The following is a 23,519-nucleotide window of genomic DNA, read 5'->3' on the forward strand; positions in this document are numbered from 1 at the left end:
AGGTACCTGTGTTGGTGCCCACCAAACATCTGAAGATCTATCATGAGCCACACCAGGAAGAGAGGACTCTGGGAAGAGCCAGAACTCCCTATACGAGTGATGGCATGAATGAACATCTCAGAGACAAAGGAAAAGATCAAGAATACTCACCAAGCAGACCCTCCAACATGGGGACAAATCAAGAAACTGACACAGATAGCAGAGGACAATCTGAGAGCACAGAACAAATCAAAAACAACTAGTAACCTAATGGTGGCTATGATGGTGGTACTTACTGTGGCAGTAAGCCTCCCTACTGTAAGAGCAACTCAAAATTTTACTTATTGGACATATGTCCCATTTCCTCCTTTAATTAGGTCTGTGAGTTGGATGGACCCTATTATTGAGGTGAACAACAATGACAGAACCTCGATGCCTGAGCCCATGGATAACAGAGGGCCAATGCATCCTAATAAGGAAGGGATGAAAATGAATATATCAATAGGATATAAATATCCTCCAATATGCCTAGGACCTGCTGCTGGATGCTTACAAATTGGCACACAAGTATGGTTGGCAGTAATCCCTAGGAAAAATAAATCACAGGCTACTTTACATATGATTTCAGGGCAAAGTTTAAAATATAACCATTCCAGCCCTAAAACTCAGCAGTTCTGTCCAGACAAACTCGAATGTAAACAAAATAGAGTTTGGTTTGAAGGTGTGGATGCTTGGCATTGGGGAAATTGTGTAGCAAGTAAGGCTGGGGTGCTACAAAATAATTCCTATGGAATCATCATTGATTGGTCCCCTAGGGGGATTTTTAAGAAAAATTGCACCGGAGGGCCTTCTTATAAAATAAGCTGATGGAATCATTGGAAAGAGAACCATATGCAGTATATTCAGATGGAAGCTGATGTCCCTATTATATGGAGCCCTGGTGGCATTGTCACCCCTATTCCAAAAATGATATCTCCTGCCATAGGACAGGAACATTCAGAATTATGGAAATTAGCTATGGCTAAAAGTTCAATCAAAATTTGGGAGGGTAAATATAATAAGTATAAAGGGGAGGGAGGTAAAGATAAATATGTTCTCTCTTTTCTTTCTAACAGGACCTTTTGGATTCAAAGTTGTGTCCGACCACCTTTTATGTTAGCAGTAGGAAATATTACTCTTTTTTTTTTTTTTTTTTTTTTTTTTTTGAGACGGAGTCTCGCTCTGTCCCTCAGGCTGGAGTGCAGTGGTGGGATCTAGGCCCACTGCACGCTCCGCCTCCCTGGTTCACTCCTTTCTCCTGCCTCAGCCTCCCGAGTAGCTGGGACTACAGGCGCCCGCCACCATGCCCGGCTAATTTTTTGTGGTTTTTTATTTTTTATTTTTTTTAGTAGAGACGGGTTTTCACCGTGTTAGCCAGGATGGTCTTGATCTTCTGACCTCGTGATCCACCCACCTCGGCCTCCCAAAGTGCTGGGATTACAGGTGTAAGCCACCGCGCCCAGCCAGAAATATTACTCGACATAAATACCCGTTTTATCACCTGCCAGGAATGTCGCTTGTTTACTTGCATTAACACAATCTTGATAAAAATCAAACTATCTTGTTAATTAGGGCCAGAGAGGGATTTTGGATCCCTGTGTCTCTAAATAGACCATGGGAGGCATCACCATCCATTCACATTATAACTGAGATCCTTAAAAAACTCTTATCCCATTCAAAAAGATTTATAGTTGCTCTTATATTTGCTATAATTGGCCTCATTGCGGTTACCACTACTGCTGCAGTAACTAGTGTGGCTTTACACTCATCTGTGCAAACTGTTGAATTTGTTGATAAATGGAAAAAGAATTCTATGAAATTATGGAGCTCTCAAGCCCAAATAGATCAAAATATAGTTAGTCAAATTAATGATCTCCCTCAGACAGTAACTTGGATGGGGGATTGCATCATAAGTTTAGAAACTAGAATTCAAATGCAATGTGACTGGAATACATCTGATTTTTGCATTACTCCTCATAGTTAGAATGAAACAGAACAATGGGAAAGAATTAATGCCATCTAGTGGGCAGAGAGGAAAATCTCACCCTTGATATTGTAAAAGTAAAAGAGCAGGTTTTTGAAGCCTCTCAGGCTCACTTAGCCCTGCTCCCTGGAACTGGTATTTTAAGCAAGGCAGCCAATGGGTTGTCTGCAATCAATCCTCTTAAATGGATTAAGACCACTGGAAACTCTACACTTGTAAATTTTGTTCTAATAATTATGTGCTTGTGCTGTCTCCTTTTAGTCTACAGATGTGGAAACCGCTTCTGGAGAGAAAGCCGCTGCCGAGAACAAGCAATGATAGCTGTGGCGGTTTTGCAGGACAAAAAAGGGAGACATGTTGGCAGAAGGGCTGAGGCAGGGCTCGTTTTTCTGACATAATGTAAAAGAGTCTTGGAACATGTCCTGGGTCCAGGGTCTAAAACCCCTCATGACCTTTGGAACACCAAACTCTGTGCCAAAGGGTGGAAGGCTACCCTGCTGCACTACAATCTAAGCCCAGGGTATAAAACCCCTTGTGGCTTGGAAAGAACCCAGCGCTCAGGGCATAAAACCCCTTGTAGCCTTTGGAATGTGTCCAGACTCACTGGCCCCTTGCACTTTTTTCTCCCAATATCATAAATTGATTGTATCTTGAATTAGAAAAACCTATTCTCCCTTATCTCAAGTAGCAGAGTATATGCTAAGCCATCACAGCTACGCTTGATGCACCGCTACCTTTCCACCCCCACGTCCTCACCTGTCTACCCCCACATCCACACATCCTCTCCGCCTGCTTCTTTGTTTGATTACCAATAAATAGTGTGGGCTCCCAGAGCTCAGGGCCTTCACAGACTCCATACTGGTGTTGGCCCCTGGGACCCACCCTATGTACTCTTGTCTTGTCTCATTCCTTTGATTCTGCCAGACTTCATAGCCCCAGTGACCTGGTGTTGGGTCTGATCACCCCAACACTTTGCCTCCACCAGTCCCACACCACCCTCGCTTTAAGCCCCTGCCTTTGAAAGCAGATCATGTTCACTTTGATGCTGGACACTGCCAGGTATCTGTCCCTGGGCCAGCAGGGACCTCTGAAGCTTCTTTGTGGCCTGGTTTATATTTTTTTCCATCTTGTGGTTTTTCTAATGGACTTTCAGGGATTTTGTAATCTCATAACTTTCCAAGCTCCATCACTTCCTAAATCTTAAGAACTTTAATTGACAGTTTAAATTGAAGGTGCTGTTTGTAGACTTAATACCCAATGAAAGCCCAGGAATCGTTGGGCATGGTGGCCCACGCCTGTAATCCCAGCACTTTGGGAGGTCAAGGCGGGCAGATCGCCTGAGGTCGGGCGTTCCTGACTAGCTTGATCAACATGGAGAAACCTCATCTCTACTAAAAATACAAAATTAGCCGGGTGTGATTGTGCATGCCTATAATCCCAGCTACTCGGGAGGCTGAGGCAGAATTACTTGAACTCGGGAGGCAGAAGTTGTGGTGAGCCAAGATTGTGCCATTGCACTCCAGCCTGGGCAACAAGAGTGAAACTCCATCTCAAAAAAAAAAAAAAAAAAAAGAAGCCCAGCCATCATGAAGAATGCTCGAATGTTCTCTGAAGAAAATGATGCTGGGGGCTGGGTGCAGTGGCTCATGCCTGTAATCCCAGCACTTTGGGAGGCCAAGGCATGTGCGTCACCTGAGGTCAGGAGTTCGAGTCCAGCCTGACCAAAAGGGTGAAATCCTGTCACTACTAAAAATATAAAAAAGTAGCCAGGTGTGGTGGTGGGTGCCTGTAATCCCAGCTACTCTGGAGGCTGAGGCAGGAGAATCGTTGGAACCTGGGAGGTGGAGGTTGCGGTGAGCCAAGATTTCACCATTGCACTCCAGCCTGGGCAATAAGAGTGAAACTGCGTCTCACACTTGATCTTAGCCAAAAGGCTGAGAAGCGCTGAACCAAAGCCACCGCGCCCGGCTGGGAAAATTCTTTACAGATTTATAGTTCTTCTTTATAGATTCTTTCTTGCTAAGTGTTGAAAAGATAACTATAATCATCTAAAGAGGATTAATTCATCACTTAGGCAAAGTAGAGGTTAGCAAGAGGAAGTTACTTCTCTTAGAGTATGTGATTCAAAGGAAAAAACTGCTACATCAAATACACACCGACTGGCTAAACATTTCTAGGTACATATCAATTTCTATGCCACTTTCAGATTCAACACAATGAGGAAGTTACTGGTGTAATAAAAATAACAAACATTAGATTGATGAAGCATGGTAAAATAATTTCAAACAGGAAAGATGTATGAATCTTTTGTACAAAAAAAATTTCAACATATAAGTTGCATACAAGCAGGAAGATTTAACTTCATAAGAGAATTAACAAAAGTTGTATTAATTCAAGACAAGAGCCTGCAGAGACTAAAATTGCTTAGTACTGAAAGTTTTGCCTATATCAACTGTAGTTTATGAAGAAAAAAGTTTTGTTTTTTTTGAGGCAGGGTCTTGCTCTGTTGCCCAGGCTAGAGTGCAGTGATACCATCTCAGCTGATTGCAACCTCCATTTCCGAGGAAGGCTCCTTAATTTCCCAATTATAAAGGTTTTGTGGGAACATAATTGGGTGTAATGAAATAAAAATTTACACCACAAGAGACAGAAACACACTCTTCAGGGTGTATGGTCATAATTTGTTTGAACAAGCCCTTTTAAACTTCTAGATATCATTGAAACTCCTATGTTGATTAAAAATCATCAAAGATCTTTCCAGTGAGAAGGATGAAAAATATTACTGAGAATGAAGTATCACTACTTCATGTATGTGCCTATCTATATGTGCTTATATAACATGCTGTAATACAAGGTGACATTTAGGGGTTGAGACTGTTAACATCTGATTGTACCTTGCTATTTGTAACTTACAATCTTTTATTCACATTTCTCAAGTGCCACGCTTTTAGGTGCCTACACATCATGCTATCATAGGATTTCTAGGTATAAGCCGAGTGCGGTGGCAGATGCCTGTAATCCCAGCACTTTAGGAGGCTGAGGGGGGTAGATCATGAGGTCAGGAGTTTGAGACCACCCTGGCTAACATAGTGAAAGCCCATCTCTACTAAAAATACAAAAATTAGCTGGGCGTGGTGGAGGGAACCTATAGGCCCAGCTACTCGGGAGGCTGAGGCAAGAGAATCACTTGAACCTGGGAGGTGGAGGTTGCAATGAGCCAAAACCATGCCATTGCACTTCAGCCTGGGTGACAGAGTGAGACGGTCTCAAAAAAAAAAAAAATTTTTTTTTAGGGATAATATCTAAGCCCATATAACCTGCTGTTATAAAACTAACATTTAGGGATTGATTTTTTTTTTTTTTTTTTTTTTTTTTTTTTTTTTTTTTTTGAGACGGAGTCTTGCTCTGTCACCAGGCTGGAGTGCAGTGGTGTGATCTCGGCTCACTGCAACCTCCACCTCCCAGGTTTAACGAATTCTCCTGCCTCAGCCTCCCAAGTAGCTGGGACTACAGGCACCCACCACTATGCTTGGGTAATATTTGTATTTTTAGTGGAGACAGGGTTTCACCATATTGGCCAGGGTGGTCTTGAACTCCTGACCTTGTAAGCCACCCACCTCAGCCTCCCAAAGTGCTAGGATTACAGGCCTGAGCCAAAACACCCAGCTGAGATTCTTCATATAGCTGATTATCTTGCCATTTCTAACTTACAAGCTTTATCCACATTTCTTAACCTTTTGTTTCACTAAATGGGACAGGAAGTTTTAACTCTTGTATCCATGAAGCACCTCAGTAAAATAACAGAGATTCCATTTGCAAATTATGCTCCCCAAAAAACAAACACATATCTAAAAAATGTTATAAAGACATTAAGTGTCCACTCAATAACTTTGATTGAAACTGTCTTCATGTTCTTCACTTCACAAAGATAAAGCTCTTACAATGGACTTTGTGAGGTTCCATGTGTTTGGTCAGCCATGAGAGGAAGAATAATTCAGAGTGAGAGGAAACAGAGAGATTCTAGGCAGCCCTCAGGGAAGCTGAGGAGGTGGTACCCTGCCTCCGTGTCCCTCAGAATGTCCCATCTCCCTGTCAGTATCGGTGTCCCAGATAATCTTCTTCTGATTGGGACATTTCCCTGGGAAAAGTGATTACTTGACAAATTCACATTTACTGACAAAACAGTGGCTGCAGTGTCGACATTCATGCAAGTGGGGAAATGGGCATGTGGCCCCTGAGAAAAAATTCTGGATTCCATAATCTCACCTTGCTGGCAAGAAACTACCGTTTCAGCAGAAAGTGCAATGACAGTGTCTGCACAGGGACTGGAGATTATCTCTAGAAAAGAGCTTGGATTGAGGAAATTAGTTAATGTGGATGAATGACGTTACCCATGGAGAATGACATAAGTAGCTAGAAGACAAAAGCCTCAGAACACATAAATCTCAACGGGTATTGAGTAGAGGACTCAGAGCTCTGAGGTAATTGGAGCTCATGGCTAACCTAGAACTTGGATAACATAAAGTTCTTGTTTCTACAAAGTGTGTATCCTTTCCATACGTGAGAACTCTGAGGAAATACAAACTTGGAACAAAAGAAGTAGTAAGGTAACCTTAGAAAGATGTTGAATAGAAAGAAAGCTACGGTGGCATCTTAACTGTTTTACTGCCTGGTAATCTATATGTATTCTCACTTGGGGACACTTATGATTCCACATGAAGTGGACAACCAGCTCATAGCTCTTGTGGTACTGAAAACCAAGTATTTGGCTGGGCATGGTGTTGTATACTCATAATCTCAGCTCCTTGGGAGGCTGAGGTAGGAGAATCACTTGAACCTGGGAGGCCCAAGTTGCAGTGAGCCAAGATTGCACAACTGCACTCCAGCCTGGGTGACAGAATGAGACTCCGTTCCAACGCAAAGTCTTTTAAGACCAAGGAGAGCAGACATTCTGATGTTTCCCACATTGACAGCACTCATAAGGCCTTTCTCCAGTATGAGCTCTCCTGTGTTTAATGAGATGGGATGTTTCAGCAAAAGATTTCCCATATTCACTGCACTCATAAGGCCTTTCTCCTGTGTGAACTCTGATGATGAAGGAGGGTAGAGCTTCGCTGAAATGTTTTTCCACATTTGGTACATTCATAAGGCCTTTCTCCAGTGTGAATTCTCCTGTGTTTAATGAGACTGGAACATTCAGAAAAGGATTTTCCACATTCACTGCACTTATAAGGCTTTTGTCCAGAATGAACTCTTTTATGAACATGAAGTGCAGAGCTGGAAAGAAATGATTTCCCACATTCACTGCATTCATACGGCCTTTCTCCAGTGTGAATCCTCTGATGTATAGTCACGCAGTTCTTATTACCAAATAATTTCCCACATATCTCACATTCATATGGCCTTTCTCCAGTGTGAACTCTCTCATGAACAAGAAGATGATACTTCCTGTTAAATAATTTCCCACATTCCCTGCAACTGTAAGGTCTTTCCCCAGTGTGAAGTCTCTGGTGTTCAGTGAGGTGGGATCTGTACCTAAATGATTTCCCACATTCCTTGCACTCATAAGGCCTTTCTCCAGTGTGACCTCGCTGATGTTGAACGAGGTTGCCCTTTTGACCAAAAGATTTCCCACATTCTCCACACTTGTAAGGCCTTTCTCCAGTGTGAACACGCTGATGGTTAATAAAGCAGAACTTCTGATGAAAAGATTTCCCACATTCCCCACAGTGATAAGCTGTCTCTCCAGTGTGACGTCGCTGATGTTGAATGAGGTTACCCTTTTGACCAAAAGATTTCCCATATTCTCTACACTCATAAGGCCCTTCTCCAGTGTGAACACGCTGATGGCTAATAAGGCTGCCCTTCTGACTAAAAGATTTCCCACATTCCTCACAGGGATAAGCTGTCTTTCCAGTGTGGACTTGTTGATGTTGAATAAGGCTGCTCTTTCGACTATAAGATTTCCCACACTCTCTGCAATCATAAGGTCCTTTTCCAGTGTGATCTCGCTGATGATTACCGAAGCTGACATATCTGCTAAAGGATTTTCCACAATCACTGCACACATAACATCCATCTCTAGTGAAAAGTTTCTGGTGTGGAATAACTGAGTGCTTGGTGCTGAAGGCTTTTGTGCATTTTCCACACCTGTAATTAGTTTTTCCCTCCTGAAAGGGTGGGCCATGCGTAGTTTCACTGTCTGTCTTCTCTACAGGGTAAGCGGCTTCTTCTTGGCACAATCCTGAACTGGGCAGAATGTCCTTCCCAAACTCGTGGAAGACAAATGGCTCCTGTGACACCCTGAGCTTACGTTTCTTTACAAACGACGTTTCTCTGACACTCTTTCTGTAGAATTTCTCTCCAATATGCTGTTTCTGGTGCTGATGAAGGTTTGCAGTGTCATCCAAGTTTTTTCCACATGCTCCACTCCTGTTCAGCTTCTGCTTGTGATGAGTTTCCTGGTGGTCAGCAAAGTGATAAACATCCTCCAAGATGAGGCCACACATTTCACAGGGGTGAGCCTTCTTAGGAGAAATAACTGTCCTAGGAGTCCTGCTCTGAGACTCTCTTTGTAGAGAAATTCTCTGCTTACATGGTGCCTCCTCATCTTTTGATCCACACCAACAACCTGAAAGCAAGAAAATGCTGGTCAAGTGCAAAGTACCTCTAATGGGAAGGCACAGCCCACCCACAAGTATGTCTCACAAATTGAGGAATTATTCTATAGAAATATTTGCAGGAACACAATGTTGGCTTCAAGTTGAAGATGGGGCTGCTGGCAGGGTGCGGTGGCTCACGCCTGTAATCCCAGCACTTTGGGAGGCTGAGGCAGGTGGATCACCTGAGGTCAGAAGTTCAAGACCAGCGTGACCAACATGGTGAAACCCCATCTCTACTAAAAATACAAAAATTAGCTGGATGTGGTGGTGGGCACCTGTAATCCCAGCTACTCAGGAGGCTGAGGCAGGAGAATCATTTGAACCCGGAAGGTGGAGGTTTGCATTGAGCCATGATCACACCACTGCACTGCAGCCTGGATAACAGAGAGACTCCATCTCAAAATAATAATAATAATAATAATAATAAAAAGAAGAATGAGCTGCCTAGCATTACTGGGCTATAAAGGTCACAGAATCCAGGAGGCCTCATAACGTAAAGAGCACAAGCATACATGCAACACAGGGAGTAGAGGCAGGGTCCACAGCTCCTTCCTCTAAACACAAGTTGTGTACGGGACCTTATCTCCTAATGACATGTAAGTGCTATGTAGAAGCATATGGACTGAGCGCAGTGGCTCATGCCTGTAATCCCAGCACTTTGCAAGGCCAAGGCAGGTGGATAACCTGAGTTCAGTAGTTGGAGACGAGCCTGGCTAACACGGTGAAACCCCGTGTCTACTAAAAACACAAAAAATTAGCCAGGTGTGGTGGCACAGGCCTGTAATCCCAGCTACTTGGGAGGCTGAGGCAGGAAAATCACTTCAACCTGGGAAGCAGAGGTTGCAGTGAGCCAAGATTGTGCCATTGCACTCCAGGTTGGGCAACAAGAGTGAAACTCCATCTCAAAAAGTAAAAATAAAAATAAAAATATATATAGAAGCATATGTCAAGACCAAGAAAACATGAGTACAACACAGCAGAGGGTGGTCATGGATGGTTTAACATAGGGCATATACTTCCTAATACGTAATCGATACACCAATATCAGAGATAACTGCAGATGAAAGCACAAGAAAAATGGGTGAGATGTGGAGTCTAGAGATGTGAGTATTAGTGCTGGGGTGGATATCACAGTAGAAGTGAAAAGGTAGAGAACTAACAAGTGTGAAACTCTCAACAATGGGGAGAAAAGGACAAATAGTGTGTGCCTTACTCATATTGCCACAAAAATACTTGGCAAATATAAATGGTTTCTGGTATGATTTGGATAAACCCCTGAAGTCATGCCTTCCCCCAGCATGGCACTCCTGAAGGACAGGTTCCCTTTGAGCCTATCGTGATGAGCCTGAATTGAACCACATCTTGTCAAACACGGAGGACTCTCCATCTCACCCCCGGTACATATGACTGGATGATATAAGTATGAAGGGAGAGACAGCAGAGATGAACAGCCAACACTAGCTCAGGACAACTAAGCACCTGACAGCCCACAGGAGAGTAAGCTAAGTATTACAAGAGAATTCCTAAGCAGGGTCTTGCAAGAAGAGTCTATGGTCTATGTAGGTAGTGACAATGTCAATGAAGGTAATTCTTGGCACAGGGAGGCACGAAGGATTGTCAGATAGAGGAAGGAAGTGTTAATAGAACCTGGGCACACAAGAGCTACCGATTTGGACAGTCACCTGATAGCCAGAGAGCAGGCAAAGTGGATACACTTAGGTGCCTATAAGACTCCTGACACTGACTCCTTCCCTGGGAGCCTGGAGCAGAGGTGTTGGAAGTGCTTAAGGAGAGGAAAAGGCAATACGCACACCTTACTCCTACCAACCACACAACTTACACAGAGAAGTGTAGAAGGAACCTGTGTCCAGGCTCCTTAAGTGAGAAAGACAGTCCTGTCAATGAAAAACAGGGGAAAAGTAACACTAGCTCAGGTCACAAAGGTGAGCATGAGCAACTTACCCAGCGAGGATATGAGAGCCAGGTTCTCTAGCATCACATCACGGTACAAACACCTCTGAGCCTCACTAAGAAGACACCACTCCTCCTGGGAAAAGTTCACAGCCACATCTTCAAAGGTCACAGTGCCCTGCCATGATAGTGACAGATGAAACCACAAACAGCCCCTCTGCTGAGGTACCACAACCCACCTCCCCCACACACCTACCGTTGCCCATCCTCCTCCCAAGGTCCCCAACGCAGAGCTGAAACCATGTCCACTGGTGCCTTTGTCTCTTCATGGGCCCACTGGTCAATTGCCATCAGCAATAAGCAGTAAGTGGACAAATAGGTATCCATGCTGAGGTCCTGACATAAAAAGGTCAATTTCCTTCTGAATAGCGATATCCAAGCTCATGTAAAGCCCAGGGCAGCTGCCTGAGCCCACTGGACAAACTCGCTCTCTAAACATACATCATTCTTTATACTGCACAGACACATGCCCATGGTCACCCCTACCTGAGTTTTCCCCACCATCAGCCTCTCTCTGGCATCCCCACAAATAGAACTTTGTTTTTTGGGGTCTTTTTTGAGGCATAGTCTAGCTCTGTCACCCAGGCTGGAATGCAGTGGCATGATCTTGGCTCTCTGCAGCCTCCGCCTCCTGGGTTCAAGTGATTCTCATGCCTCAGCCTCCCAAGTAGCCGGGATTACAGCCATGCACCACTATAGCCAGCTAATTTTTGTATTTTTTTTTTTAGTAGAGACAGGGTTTCACCATGTTGGCAAGGCTGGTCTTGAACTCCTCGTCTCAAGTGATCCACCCGCCTTGGCCTCCAAAAGTGAGATTACAGGGGTGGGCCACTGTACCCAGCCCCCACAAATAAAATTATTTCACAAGATGAAGAGGGTATAACGGCCCATGATTCCCTTGGGAATATGCAATGGTTTGTTTCCATAACTCTGGTGGTAGGGATGGAATTGAAACCCACCACAAAATATAAAAACCTGGAACCCTGCCTTATCACCTTTATAAAACCTGCTGTTAGGCTAGGATACGTTATTCAAGAGAGCAGAGTGGGAATGAGATTTGTATTCACACCTTTTAAGGTTGTCCCACTATCACAAGATGTCAAAGTGACACATCATATTGGGCCTTCAATTCTGGCCTTATACCAAAATGTGGATAAGCATCCAGACTATGCTTGACAAATACAAACAGGATCCAATATTAACACAGAATTTCCATGGTTTACAATAGCAGTGGTAATCCCAAATCATCCTGTGAATGTCTCCCGGAATGACTCCATAGCCACACAGAACCACATGTGGCTTCAGATATCCATGGCCCTATTTCACTTTTGTGCTGCACCAGCTGAGACCTCAGCTGTAGCAACCCTCCTCTGTCCATCTAATGCTGTTTAAAGCCCAGCCCCTGGATTTGTGAACCAAACCAAATCTACTATCACAGATGAGCATATTTTTCACTGCCCATATGCACCGGGCTGAACGAAACTCCCCAGGCACTCCCAAAGTCATCTCGAAACTTTTATGAGTCCAGACAGTGATAAATAGTTACAACTTGGCACCAACTCAGGCATAAGTGTCATCTTCCTTACTCCTATGCTTGTGCATGCATCTATCTCTTGTCTATTCTCTCCTCAGATGTCTATGTCCCCTTCCAAACTCTACTGTCTGATACACCTGCCATGATGGTCACTCACACCCTCTCAGGTGTTTAGGAAGCTCAATAACATCACTCAGGGACGTAAGTAAGAGATCCACTCCTCAGCCTGTAGTCACACCTTCCTGGCCCCTGAAAAGATTTACCACCAAAATCTGAAGCATGTCTTCCTAAGTGGACCCATAACTAACTTACTGTAGTTCACCTATTAGTTTTCATATATTGGATGTCTCCAGTATCAACACCCTCCCAGATACCCCATCCTGTATGTCTAGTTATCCATTTGATGCCACCATTTATTGGTCACTGACTCTTCATATGCCAAAACAACACTATTGATATCCACAGTCAATATTATGTCAATACCAACTTCATATCAGCTGATGCAGCGTCCATGGTTACAGGTGCTAAGATCAAAAACCTTGGGCTCATGCCTGATTCCTCTTTCATGCCCTTATCATCCACATTAGAAAACCTAGCTGTCTGCCAGGCGTGATGGCTCATGTCTGTAATCCCAGCACTTTGGGAGGCTGAGGCAGGCAAATCACCTGAGGTCAGGAGTTCGAGACCAGTCTGGCCAACATGATGAAACCCCGTCTCTACTAAAAATACAAAAACTAGCTGGGTGTGGTGGCAAGCTACCTTGGAGGCTGAGGCAGGAGAATCGCTTGAACCTGGGAGGCAGAAGTTCCAGTGAGCCGAGATTGCACCATTGCACTCCAGCGTGGGCGACAAGACCGAAATTCCACAAAAAAGAAAGAAAGAAAAAGGAAGGAAGGAAAGAAAACCTAGCTGTCTCTTTACAAAAAGTGAATCCTGAATCCAGACTCATGTGATTTGCCACGTATCTGATCCACTAACCCTCACCTGGATTATGGCAGGAACCTTATCTCTGACCTTTCTTTCTCTTCCCTCAACCCATAGTGTGTGCACCAAGGTCCAACCAGATGAAGCCTGTAGCCAGATAGAACTGTGGTAATATCACCTCCTGACTTTGATCTGTTTTATCTCTAAGCATTTCACAACCTGGTAGCAAATCCTGGGTTAATCTTACAAGAGTGTTTACATTGGTTGACAGAAATGGGCACACTTGCATATAACCTGCCATGGCCTTAGTATCCTGGCTTTAGAGATTCTCCAGGGTCCTTGGATCAAAGGACTGAAAAAATGGCACTTAAGAGTCCCAGGGCACCACAAGCTAGAGAACCTGTGGATGGGGTCAGGACCAATGAGGGGATTGAACACCCTCCACTTTACTGTGTGGGTTCCCTAAGTGCTTCTGTAGCCAGGAGTGCCTGAGGGGAGAGGCAGACATTACAAACATGTCACGGGATTTGATAAGCTCAGGCCTCCCTGAATCCTTTCTTGTCTCCGGAACCAGGTAACCCTACGGCTGGTTGTCTGACCTGCCCGTCTCAGTGCAAAATGTCATCTCTACCACCTATGTGAGCTACAAAAAGGATTCAACCTCCCAAGACCCCAAAGTCTTCATCCTCTCTATGATGTTCTTCCTTTGAATGTCCTTTGGGAAACCTTAAAAGCCTGGATTTGGATCATGTCCCTCCTTTCTTCAAAACTCTCCATGGCTTCTAGCATCCTCACGATGAATGCACAGCCCTCGGTCTGCTTACTCTTCCAGGGAGAGCTCCACCTCACACTTTGTTCCAGACAGATTCCATTCGCCCGGCTCCGTCCATCTCCAGGCCATTGCCTGCGCCCCTCCCTGTGCTTGTTGCTCTCCCCACCACATCCCACGGGTGTCAGAAACAGGTGAAACCGGCTTCATAAAATTATAACTGAGGAAATTATGACAGTGAAAGAAATCAGACCTAACTGACTCCATCTTGCTTCCACCTTTCAGCTGTCCTTGTTCATTCCTGGGTATAGGCTGAATTAACTTAGGGAAGGAATTCAGTTCATGGTTTCACTCTGAAACAAAATTGATAATAGCCCTTTCCTGAAAAAAACCCCTTCTTGCCTGGAGACCAGCCTGCCTTTGCAGGACTAACAAATTAGCTACAAGATTAGAAATTACCATTTAGGGGTCATGCAGCTTCTGGCTCCAAGTTGCTCCTGAAGATAAATCACTATTGTAAAACCTAAGAGCAGTGCTTGAGGTATTTTGCAGATCCTGCACTGGATGGATCAGCTGACAACACACAGACCGGTAATCTGGGTCAATCAGTTCTGCCATCCCACCCAGAACAGAAAACAGCATGAAAAACTCACTTTTAACTCCCTATGAATCCATCTCCAACCTGATGGATCAGCACTCCCCAGTTCCCAACCCTTACCGCCAAATTAATTTTGAAAACTCTGATCCCGGAATGTTAATGGAGACTAATTTGAATAATAATAAAACTCCTGTCTCCAGAATAGCCGGACGGCTCTGCGTCAATTACTATTTCTCCATCGCAATTCCCCAGTCTTCATAAATCGGCTCTGTCTAGGCAGCTTGCAAGGTGAACCCACTGGACAGTTACACAGGGACCCCTCCTGCGAGCGCCTCAGTGTCCCTACGCTGGATACCGTCTACAGACCCGTGAGCAGGAGCCGCTCCCTCGCTGGTTTAGGACCTGGGTGACGATGGGGTGACCTGAGGGCACAGAAGGCGCCACAATTACCTGAGTCGGGTGCCTCCGCGCAGCCGCTGCCATCGGACTACTTGGGGGAGCACGGCCCGGGAGCAGTGGTCGCCGTCACGGGGCTGCAGAGCCGCCTCTGGGCACCGAGGACGATTCCTCTCCACCTTCTAGGTTCAGTCACCGCGGTCCCACCCAGCACTCAGGGGCCACAAACTGGGGAAACACCCACATCACCGATACACAACCGCTACTAGAGACCCAGGAAGTCTCAGCCTCAGACGTTACGTGTACACGTGGAAATGCCTTCTTTCCGAGTGCTCATTGGCTCTGACCGGCTGTCGTTTAACGCAGAGCTTTCTGGGTAATGTAGTTCCCTACTTTCCAGGGCGCTAAAAAGGGTGATACCCAGAGTCCGCCTGCAGGAAAAGCCCGCCATCAGGTCAGCGGCTCTCCTTAAAAAGCGCACCCTTCTGGCCGGGCGCAGTGGCTCAAGCCTGTAATCTCAGCACTTTGGGAGGCGGAGGTGGGCGGATCACAAGGTCAGGAGATGGAGACCATCCTGGCTAACAGGGTGAAACCCCGTGTCTACTAAAAATTCAAAAAAAAAAAACAAAACAGTTAGCTGGGCGTGGTGGTGGGCACCTAGAGTCACAGCTACTCCGGAGGCTGAGGCTGGAGAATGGCGTGAACCTGGGAGGCGGACCTTGCAGTGAGCTGAGATCGCGCCACTGCACTCCAGCCTGGGCGACAGAGCAAGACTCTTTCTCAAACAAAAAAAAAAAACAAAACAAAACAAAAAAAAAGTCGCCTTTCTAGGGCAGAGGACGGGTCTCACCTAGCCTTAGAAGCCGTACTGAGATTCCTGGAGACTAGTGTCTGTAACTAATCACTCAAGAATTTGGAAAAATACTACTTCAGATTTCGGGGAGCTCAAGGTAAATAATAGGGAGCTCAAGCTAAAACTATTATTTAGGATTCTCCCAAAGGCTAAAAATCCAAATTACCACACCGTTTGAAACAGTCGTTCAGTCGCAAAATACCTGCACTGGAAGCAGAGGCTGATAAACGTTATTATGTTATAATGTTTCTGAAGGCCCTCAGAAGCATTAGAGTGCCTAAGGCAAATGAAGGAAGTTAGAGATGTGCTCCCCTAAAGCAGGAGTGCAAAGCTGAATCTCTGTGATTCCTACAGAAAACAATCCTCCTGCTGATAGAATCTGTGAAAGGAAAATCTTGTGGCCTCAAAATTACTAAGCTAAAGGGAAAGTCAATCTGGGAACTGCTCAGGGCAAACTTGCCTCCCATTCTATTCAAAGTCTTCCCTCTCCTCACTGAGATAGACGCCTATTCTGATTGCCTCCTTTGGAAGGACTTATCAGAAATTAAAAGAATGCAACTATTTGTCTCTCTACCTGTCTACCTGTGACCTGGAAATCCCCTCCCTGCTTTGAGTTGTTCCCGCCTTTCTGGTCGGAACCAATGTACTTCTTACATATATTCACTGATGTCTCATGTCTCCCTAAAAAGTATAAAACCAACCTGTACCCCAACCACCATGGGCATATGTCGGCAGGACTTCCTGAGGCTGTGTCACGGGCATGTGTCCTCAACCTTGGCAAAATAAACTTTTTTTTTTTTATGAGACAGAGTCTCGCTCTTTGGTCAGGCTCAAGTGCAGTGGCACGATCTCGGCTCACTGCAACCTCTGCCTCCCGGGTTCAAGTGATTCTCCTGCCTCAGCCTCCCGAGTAGCTGGGAGTACAGGCACGTGGCACCACGCCAATTTTTGTAGTTTTAGTACAGACGGGGGTTTCACTTTGTTTAGGATAGTCTCGATCTCCCTCGTGATCCGCCTGCCTCACCCTCCAATGTGTTGGGGTTACAGGCGTGAGCCACCACGCCTAGCCAGCAAAATAAACTTTTTAAATTAACTGAGACTTGTCTCAAATTTGGGGGGTTCACCAATCATTGTAGCATTCAAATTAATTGAACAACACTTTTTCCCACTTAGTATCCTTTACTTGATATTCTAACTTACATTCAACTGCTTTTAGTAATTTGACATCAGTCTTATAAAGAACAATAAGGCTGGGCATGGCGGCTCACGCCTGTAATCCTCAAACTTTGGGAGGCCAAGGCAGGCGGATCACCAGGTCAGGAGATTGAGACCATCCTGGCTAACATGGTGAAACCCCGTCTCTACTAAAAATACAAAAAAAAATTAGCCGGGTGTGGTGGCACACGCCTGTAGTCCCAGCTACTCGGGAGGCTGAGGCAGGAGAATCGCTTGAACCCAGGAGGCAGAGGTTGCTGTGAGCTGAGATCGCGCCATTGCACTGCAGCCTGGTGACACAGCGAGACTCTCTGTCAAACAAAGAAACAAAAAACAATAAAATAAATGGTATCTTGGTAGTGGTGATGGCTACAGTCTGTAAAAAGTAAAGCACAGGTTCCTCTTCAAAGACTTTCCTCCCATGTAATTAGGAATAAATAATAACTTCTCTTAGAAGCAAAATTTATTCAAAGACCTGTGCTAACATTCTTAAGTATCTGCTAGCCGTAATAAAAGAAATTTATGTACTTTATGTTCTTAGCTCCCACAATTTAGCCTAAATATTTGCCCTGGCATGTTTATACTGGTCCAAGAAAGCATTGTCATAGCCTGTTCATCTTCCTTATTTGAAGGTGTTTTTGCCTTTCTTAGCATTCCACAAGTTAATTCCTCCTTCGTTTTCCTCTTGTTTTTGCCTCTTAAAAAAGTTCTGAGTTGCTAGTCAATCAGGACAAATACAGAATGTGAATTTGTATTTAGCCAGTGGAAACCGGACAAAGGAGTCCCTGTCTCCTTTGTTCAGTGTACTCTCACAGCAAAACTGCTGGCGAGTGTACTGTTTCTGCAGAAAGTAAAAATGGCATTGCTGAGGAAATTAAATTTATGTTCAAGTGCTATTTCTTTTCTTTTTTGTTGAGACAGAGTTTCGCTCTTGTTGCCCAGGCTGGAGTGCAATGGCGTGATCTTGGCTCACCACAACCTCCGTCTCCCTGGTTCAAGTCATTCTCCTGCCTCAGCCTCCTGAGTAGCTGGGATTACAGGCATGCGCCACCATGCCCAGCTAATTTTGTATTTTTAGTACAGATGGGGTTTCTCCATGTTGGTCAGGCTGGTCTCGAACTCCCGACCTCAGGTGATCCTCCCACCTCGGCCTCCCAAAGTGCTGGGATTATAGGCGTGAGCCACCGCACCCAGCCAAGTGCTATTTCTTTATGGCACTAAGGAACAAGCATTTCAAACAGTACTTAAAGTTGGTGCTCTCCATCTCTTCATACTGGGCATTTGTAAAAGCCATGAGTTCATGTCATTGATGGGAAGTGATTATCATTGATTTAAGAGAGGAGGGAGTGCTCTGCATGAAAAATTAATATTACATGAGAGAAACAGTTGTAAATTAGAAGATACAAAAGCCTATTAATACTGACTAGGTAGGCTGGGCGTGGTGGCTCACGCCTGTAATCCCAGCACTTTGGGAGGCCAAGGTGGGCAGATCACGAGGTCAGGAGATCGAGACCATCCTGGCTAAGACAGTGAAACCCCGTCTCTACTAAAAATACAAAAAATTAGCCAGGCGTGGTAGTGGGTGCCTGTAGTCCCGCTACTTGGGAGGCTGAGGCAGGAGAAACACGTGAACCCAGGAGGCAGAGATTGGAGTGAGCAGAGATCACGCCACTGCACTCCAGCCTAGACATCTCAAAAAAAAAAAAAAAATTAGCCAGGCGTGGTGGCACGTGCCTGTAGTCCCAGCTACTTGGGAGGCTGAGACAGAAGAACTGCTTGAACCCAGGAGGCAGAGGTTGTAGTAAGCCTAGATCGTGCAATTGCACTACAGCCTGGGAGACAGAGCGAGACTCCGTCTCCCCCCGCCCCCCAAAAAATATAAAAAGCAAAAAACAAGAAAACACTGACTAGGTAATTATTAAACAGTTTTGACAGAAGTGGGTCTATGGAAACATCAGTAGATGGTGAAAAAGCTTAGGACCTCAGAGAAATGTTAGCACCAATGTCCAAGAGATTAAATTATGCTCAGCACATAATTGGAATGGTCAGTCTGATGGTTTTGGCTTCAAAATGAGATTCTTCTTCTTCTTTTTTTTTTTTTTTTTTGAGACAGAGTCTCACTCTGTCGCCCAGGCTGGAGTGCAGTGGTGCGATCTCAGCTCACTGCAAACTCCGCCTCCCGGGTTCAAGCGATTCTCCTGCTGGGTGTGGTGGCTCATGCCTGTAATTCTAGCACTTTGGGAGGCTGAGGCAGGTGGCTCGCCTGAGGTCAGGAGTTCAAGACCAGCCTGGCCAACATGGTGAAACCCTGTCTCTACTAAAAATACAAAAATTAGCCAGGTATGGTGGCACACGCCTGTAATCCCAGCTACTTGGGAGGTTGAGGCAAGAGAATCACTTGGACCCAGGAGTCAGAGGTTGCAGTGAGCGGAGGTTGCACCACTGCACTCCAGCCTCGGTGACAAGAGTGAGACTATGTCTCAAAAACATAAATAAATACATAAAAAGATGCCTCAGCCTCTAGAGTAGATGGGAATACAGACACCTACCACCATGCCCAGCTAATTTTTGGATTTTTAGAAGAGACGAGGTTTCACCATGTTGGCAAGGCTGGTATCGAACTCCTGACCTCAGGCAATCCACCTGCTTCAGCCTACCAAAATGCTGGGATTACAGGCGTGAGCCACCATGCCTGGTCAATCCCCTTTGAATTAAGTTAGTTCATACAATCCTCCATCCAACCTCATGGGCTGATAGGTAATTTTCTCACAAGGGAATACTTGTTTTCTGAAAGGAGTTTTTTATAGGTTAAGCAAAACCAATTTAAGAGCCTTCAGCAAAGTAATATGAAAAGCTTCTGTTAATTTCACCAGGTGAGAGACAGGGTCTTACTCTGCTGTCTAGGCTAGAGTGCAATGGGGCAATCATGGCCCACTGTAACCTCAAATCCCTGGGCTCAAATGATCCTCCCGCCTCAGTCTCCCACACAGCTAGGACTATAGGCATGTGCCACCATGCCCAGCTGTTTTGGTAGAGACAGGGTCATGCTCTGTTGCCCGGCTGGTCTCCATCATGCTTGATCCCTACCCTATTGACTTCAACAAGGATGGCACCATGTTCGAGAACTGAATGAGAGCCAGAGCTAGAAAATGAGACACAGGGCTAGGCGCGTGGCTCACGCCTGTAATCCCAGCACTTTGGGAGGCCAAGGCAGGCGGATCACCTGAGGTTGGGAGTTCGAGACCACCATGATCAAAATGCAGAAACCCCGTCTCTACTAAAAATACAAAATTAGCCAGGTGTAGTGGCACATGCCTGTAATCCCAGCTACTTGGGAGGCAGAGGCAGGAGAATTGCTTGAACCGGGAGGTGGAGGTTGCAGTGAGCCAAGATCACGCCATTGCACTTCAGCCTGGGCAACAGAAGCAAAACTCCATCTCAAAAAAAAAAAAAAAAGAAAAAAGAAAATGAGACATAGGGTTTATTGAGGACTTAGATACAGGGCAGTCCAGGAGCAGCAGGCTGGACAAGAAAACCACTATCATTTGTAAGAAGCATGCAGTTTATATAGTATTTTCACTTATCACTCTCCACCTAGCTCAAAACAAAGGGCCTCATTCCAAGGAACAGGCCAGGGGTTTAGAAACCTCCAGGTTGGCCACTCCTGGATTTCTTCATTTGGAACGCTGAACCAACACTCTTCTTAGACCACAGGGTCATTCTTAGGGTGCGCTTGAGTTACTGCTGTCAGATATATCTGTTATACAGTGTCGAACTCCTGGCCTCAAGGATGTTCTTGCCTTAGTCTCCCAAAACACTGGAATTAAAGGCATGAGTCCCTGTACATGACAAGATGGGTTTTTATTAATCTCTTTGTTAGTTTCATCAATCCAGAAGACAGCAGAGGGTATGCAAAATAAAAATGTTAGAAAATGGGCCACACTTTACAAATTGAGATTATGTCTCCAGTTAAATGAGTTCCCCTACTGCTGTGTAATTCACAAGAAATTCTCCAAGAGGGAGTTACCAATTCAATACATATTTACCCATGACTTCCACGGTGGCTCTTCTGTAAGGAAATGCTTGAACCCAATGAGAGAACATACAGATCACAATCAGTTCATATTTATAATCTTGGGCTGGAGGCAAATGCATACAGTTTACCAAATATGAAAAGGTGAGGTGGGCAAAGGGAAATGCCCTTGAGATCCCTGAAAAGAAAGAAAATTCAGTTATACATTTGATACTTAAATATATGGGACACCACTTTGTTAAATTTCAAGATAAAAACCAAAAGCATGCCAGGCACATTGGCTCAACCTGTAATCTTAGCATTTTGAGAGGCCAAGGTGGAAAGATCCCTTGAGCTCGGGAGTTTTGAGAGCAGCCTGGCCAACATGGTGAGACCTAATCTCTACAGAAAAATTTTACAAATTAGCTGTGCATGGTGGCACATGCCTGTCCTGGCAACTTGGGAGGCTGAGGTGAGAGGACGACCTGAGTCCAGCAGGTCAAGGCTGCAGTGAATTGTGATTGTGTCACTGTACTCCAGCCTGGGCAACAGAGTGAGACTGTCTCAAAAAAAAAAAAAAAATGAAAAAGAAAAAGGAAAAAAAAAGGGCCAGGCACTATGGCTTATGCCTGAAATCCCAGCACTTTGGGAGGCCGAGGCGGGCAGATCATCACAAGGTCAGTAGTTCGAGACCAGCTTGAACGACATGGTAAAACCCCATCTCTACTAAAAATACAAAAATTAGCCGGGTATGGTGGTGCATGCCTGTAATCCCAGCTACTCGGGAGGCTGAGGCAGGAGAATCACTTGAACCCTGGAGGCGGAGGCTGCAGTGAGCTGAGATCGTGCCACTCCAGCCTGGGCAGATAGACGGAGACTCTGTCTCAAAAAAATAAAAAAAAAATAAAGAATCAAAAGCAACTTTCTAATTCATTGCAGACGGGAGTATTTTTCTATTTAGTGACACACTTACTTAACCCATTTATGCCAAGGGAAGCAAAAAAAAAAAATATATATATATATATATACACACACACACACATACATATGTATACACATACATATGTATACACATACATATATATACACATACATATATACATATATATACACATACATATATATATACACATACATATATATACATATATATACACACATATATATATATTTTTTTGGAACCGAGTCTTGCTCTGTCGCCCAGGCTGGAGTACAGTGGTGCGATCTTGGCTCACGGCAAGCTCCACCTCCCGGGTTCATGCTATTCTCCTGCCTCAGCCTCCTGAGTAGCTGGGATTACAGGCGCCTGCCACCACGCCTGGCTAATTTTTTGTATTTTTTTTAGTAGAGACGGGGTTTCACTGTGTTAGCCAGAATGGTCTCGATCTCCTGACCTCGTGATCCGCCTGCCTGGGCCTCCCAAAGTGCTGGGATTACAGGCGTGAGCCACCGCGCCCGGCAATTTTTTTTTTTTAAGACGGAGTTTTGCTCTTGTCACCCAGCTGGCGTGCAATGGCATGATCTTGGCTTACTGCAACCTCTACCTCCTGGGTTCAAGCGATTCTCCTGCCTCAACCTCTCAAGTAGCTGGGATTACAGGTGCCCACAACCACCTCCTGCTAGTTTTTGTATTTTTAGTAGACAGGGGTTTCAGGTTGGCCAGGCTAGTCTTGAATTCCTGACCTCAGGGGATCCGCCCATCTTGGCCTCCCAAAGTGCTAGGATTACAGGCAAGAGCCACCGCGTCCGACGTAATTTTTTCTTTTTTTCAGACAAGGTCTTGCTCTGTCACCCAGGCTGGAGTACGGTGGTGTGATCATAGCTCACAGCAGCCTTGATCTCCCAGGCTCATGTGATCTTTTGGCCGCAGCCTCTTGAGTAGATAGGACTACAGGCGCACACCAGCACACTCCACCATTTTTTTTTCTTGAGTTTCGCTCTTGTTGCCCAGGCTACAGTGCAATGGCGCAATCTTGGCTCACCACAACCCTGCCTCCCAGGTTCAAGTGAGTCTCCTGCCTCAGTCTCCCCAGTAGCTGGGATTACAGGCATGCGCCACCACACCAGGCTAATTTTGCTTTTTTTTTGAGACAAAGTCCCGCTGTCGCCCAGGTTGGAGTGCAGTGGCGCGATCTCGGCTCACTGCAGGCTCCGCCCTCCGGGGTTCACGCCATTCTCCTGCCTCAGCCTCCCGAGTAGCTGGGACTACATACAGGCGCCCGCCACCTCACCCAGCTAATTTTTTGTATTTTTAGTAGAGATGGGGTTTCACCGTGTTAGCCAGGATGGTCTCGATCTCCTGACCTCATGATCCGCCCGCCTCGGCCTCCCAAAGTGCTGGGATTACAGGCGTGAGCCACCGCGCCCGGCCTAATTTTGTATTTTTAGTAGAGACAGGGTTTCTCCATGTTGGTCAGGCTAGTCTCAAACTCCTGACCTCAGGTGATCTGCCGCCTTGCCCTCCCAAAGTGCTGGGATTACAGGCGTTAAGCCACCATGTCTGGCCTATTTTCTTATTTCTTAATGTAATGGAAAATAAAATTCATTTTTGTTAAATTTTTTCACAAAAGCTCACTTTTGTGA

The 23,519-nt window shown here is 45.2% G+C and overlaps 2 protein-coding genes across 13 annotated transcripts in view; both read right to left on the reverse strand.

Annotated features, from left to right (window-relative positions):
* Window positions 1–1,147: 1,147 nt before the first annotated feature.
* On the reverse strand, window positions 1,148–16,550 carry LOC103888721 (zinc finger protein 417). The gene is made up of 3 exons (XM_009233242.3): window positions 14,911–16,550; window positions 10,627–10,753; window positions 1,148–8,633 (listed from the first exon to the last, which is right to left on the reverse strand). Exons 1-3 carry the CDS (start codon window positions 14,941–14,943, stop codon window positions 7,063–7,065), a joined length of 1,731 nt encoding a protein of 576 aa, XP_009231517.3. The 5' UTR covers window positions 14,944–16,550; the 3' UTR covers window positions 1,148–7,062.
* ZNF418 (zinc finger protein 418) overlaps window positions 10,666–23,519 on the reverse strand; it is a 36,133-nt gene continuing 23,279 nt past the window's right edge. For 10 of the 12 annotated variants that reach the window (XM_054541269.2, XM_054541270.2, XM_054541275.2 and 7 more), the window contains one exon: window positions 18,989–21,135. The gene's annotated coding sequence lies outside the window, so the exon portion shown is untranslated. Of the gene's footprint in view, window positions 10,754–18,988; window positions 21,136–23,519 lie in introns of those variants that run through there. The other 2 variants (XM_054541274.2, XM_054541272.2) reach the window with 2 other exon arrangements.

The sequence above is a fragment of the Pongo abelii genome, chromosome 20 (genome assembly GCF_028885655.2).
Source record: "Pongo abelii isolate AG06213 chromosome 20, NHGRI_mPonAbe1-v2.0_pri, whole genome shotgun sequence".
Taxonomy (NCBI): domain Eukaryota; kingdom Metazoa; phylum Chordata; class Mammalia; order Primates; family Hominidae; genus Pongo; species Pongo abelii.

Bases quoted from the DNA above. Each gene is read 5' to 3' on its own strand.
- LOC103888721 (XM_009233242.3), bottom strand. From the start codon at position 14,943: ATGGCAGCGGCTGCGCGGAGGCACCCGACTCAG. The intron at 10,754-14,910 runs GTAATTGTGGCG...CTATCATGGCAG, and splicing joins CGCGGAGGCACCCGACTCAG to GGCACTGTGACCTTTGAAGA. The intron at 8,634-10,626 runs GTAAGTTGCTCA...TCTTGCTTTCAG, and splicing joins GGCTCTCATATCCTCGCTGG to GTTGTTGGTGTGGATCAAAA.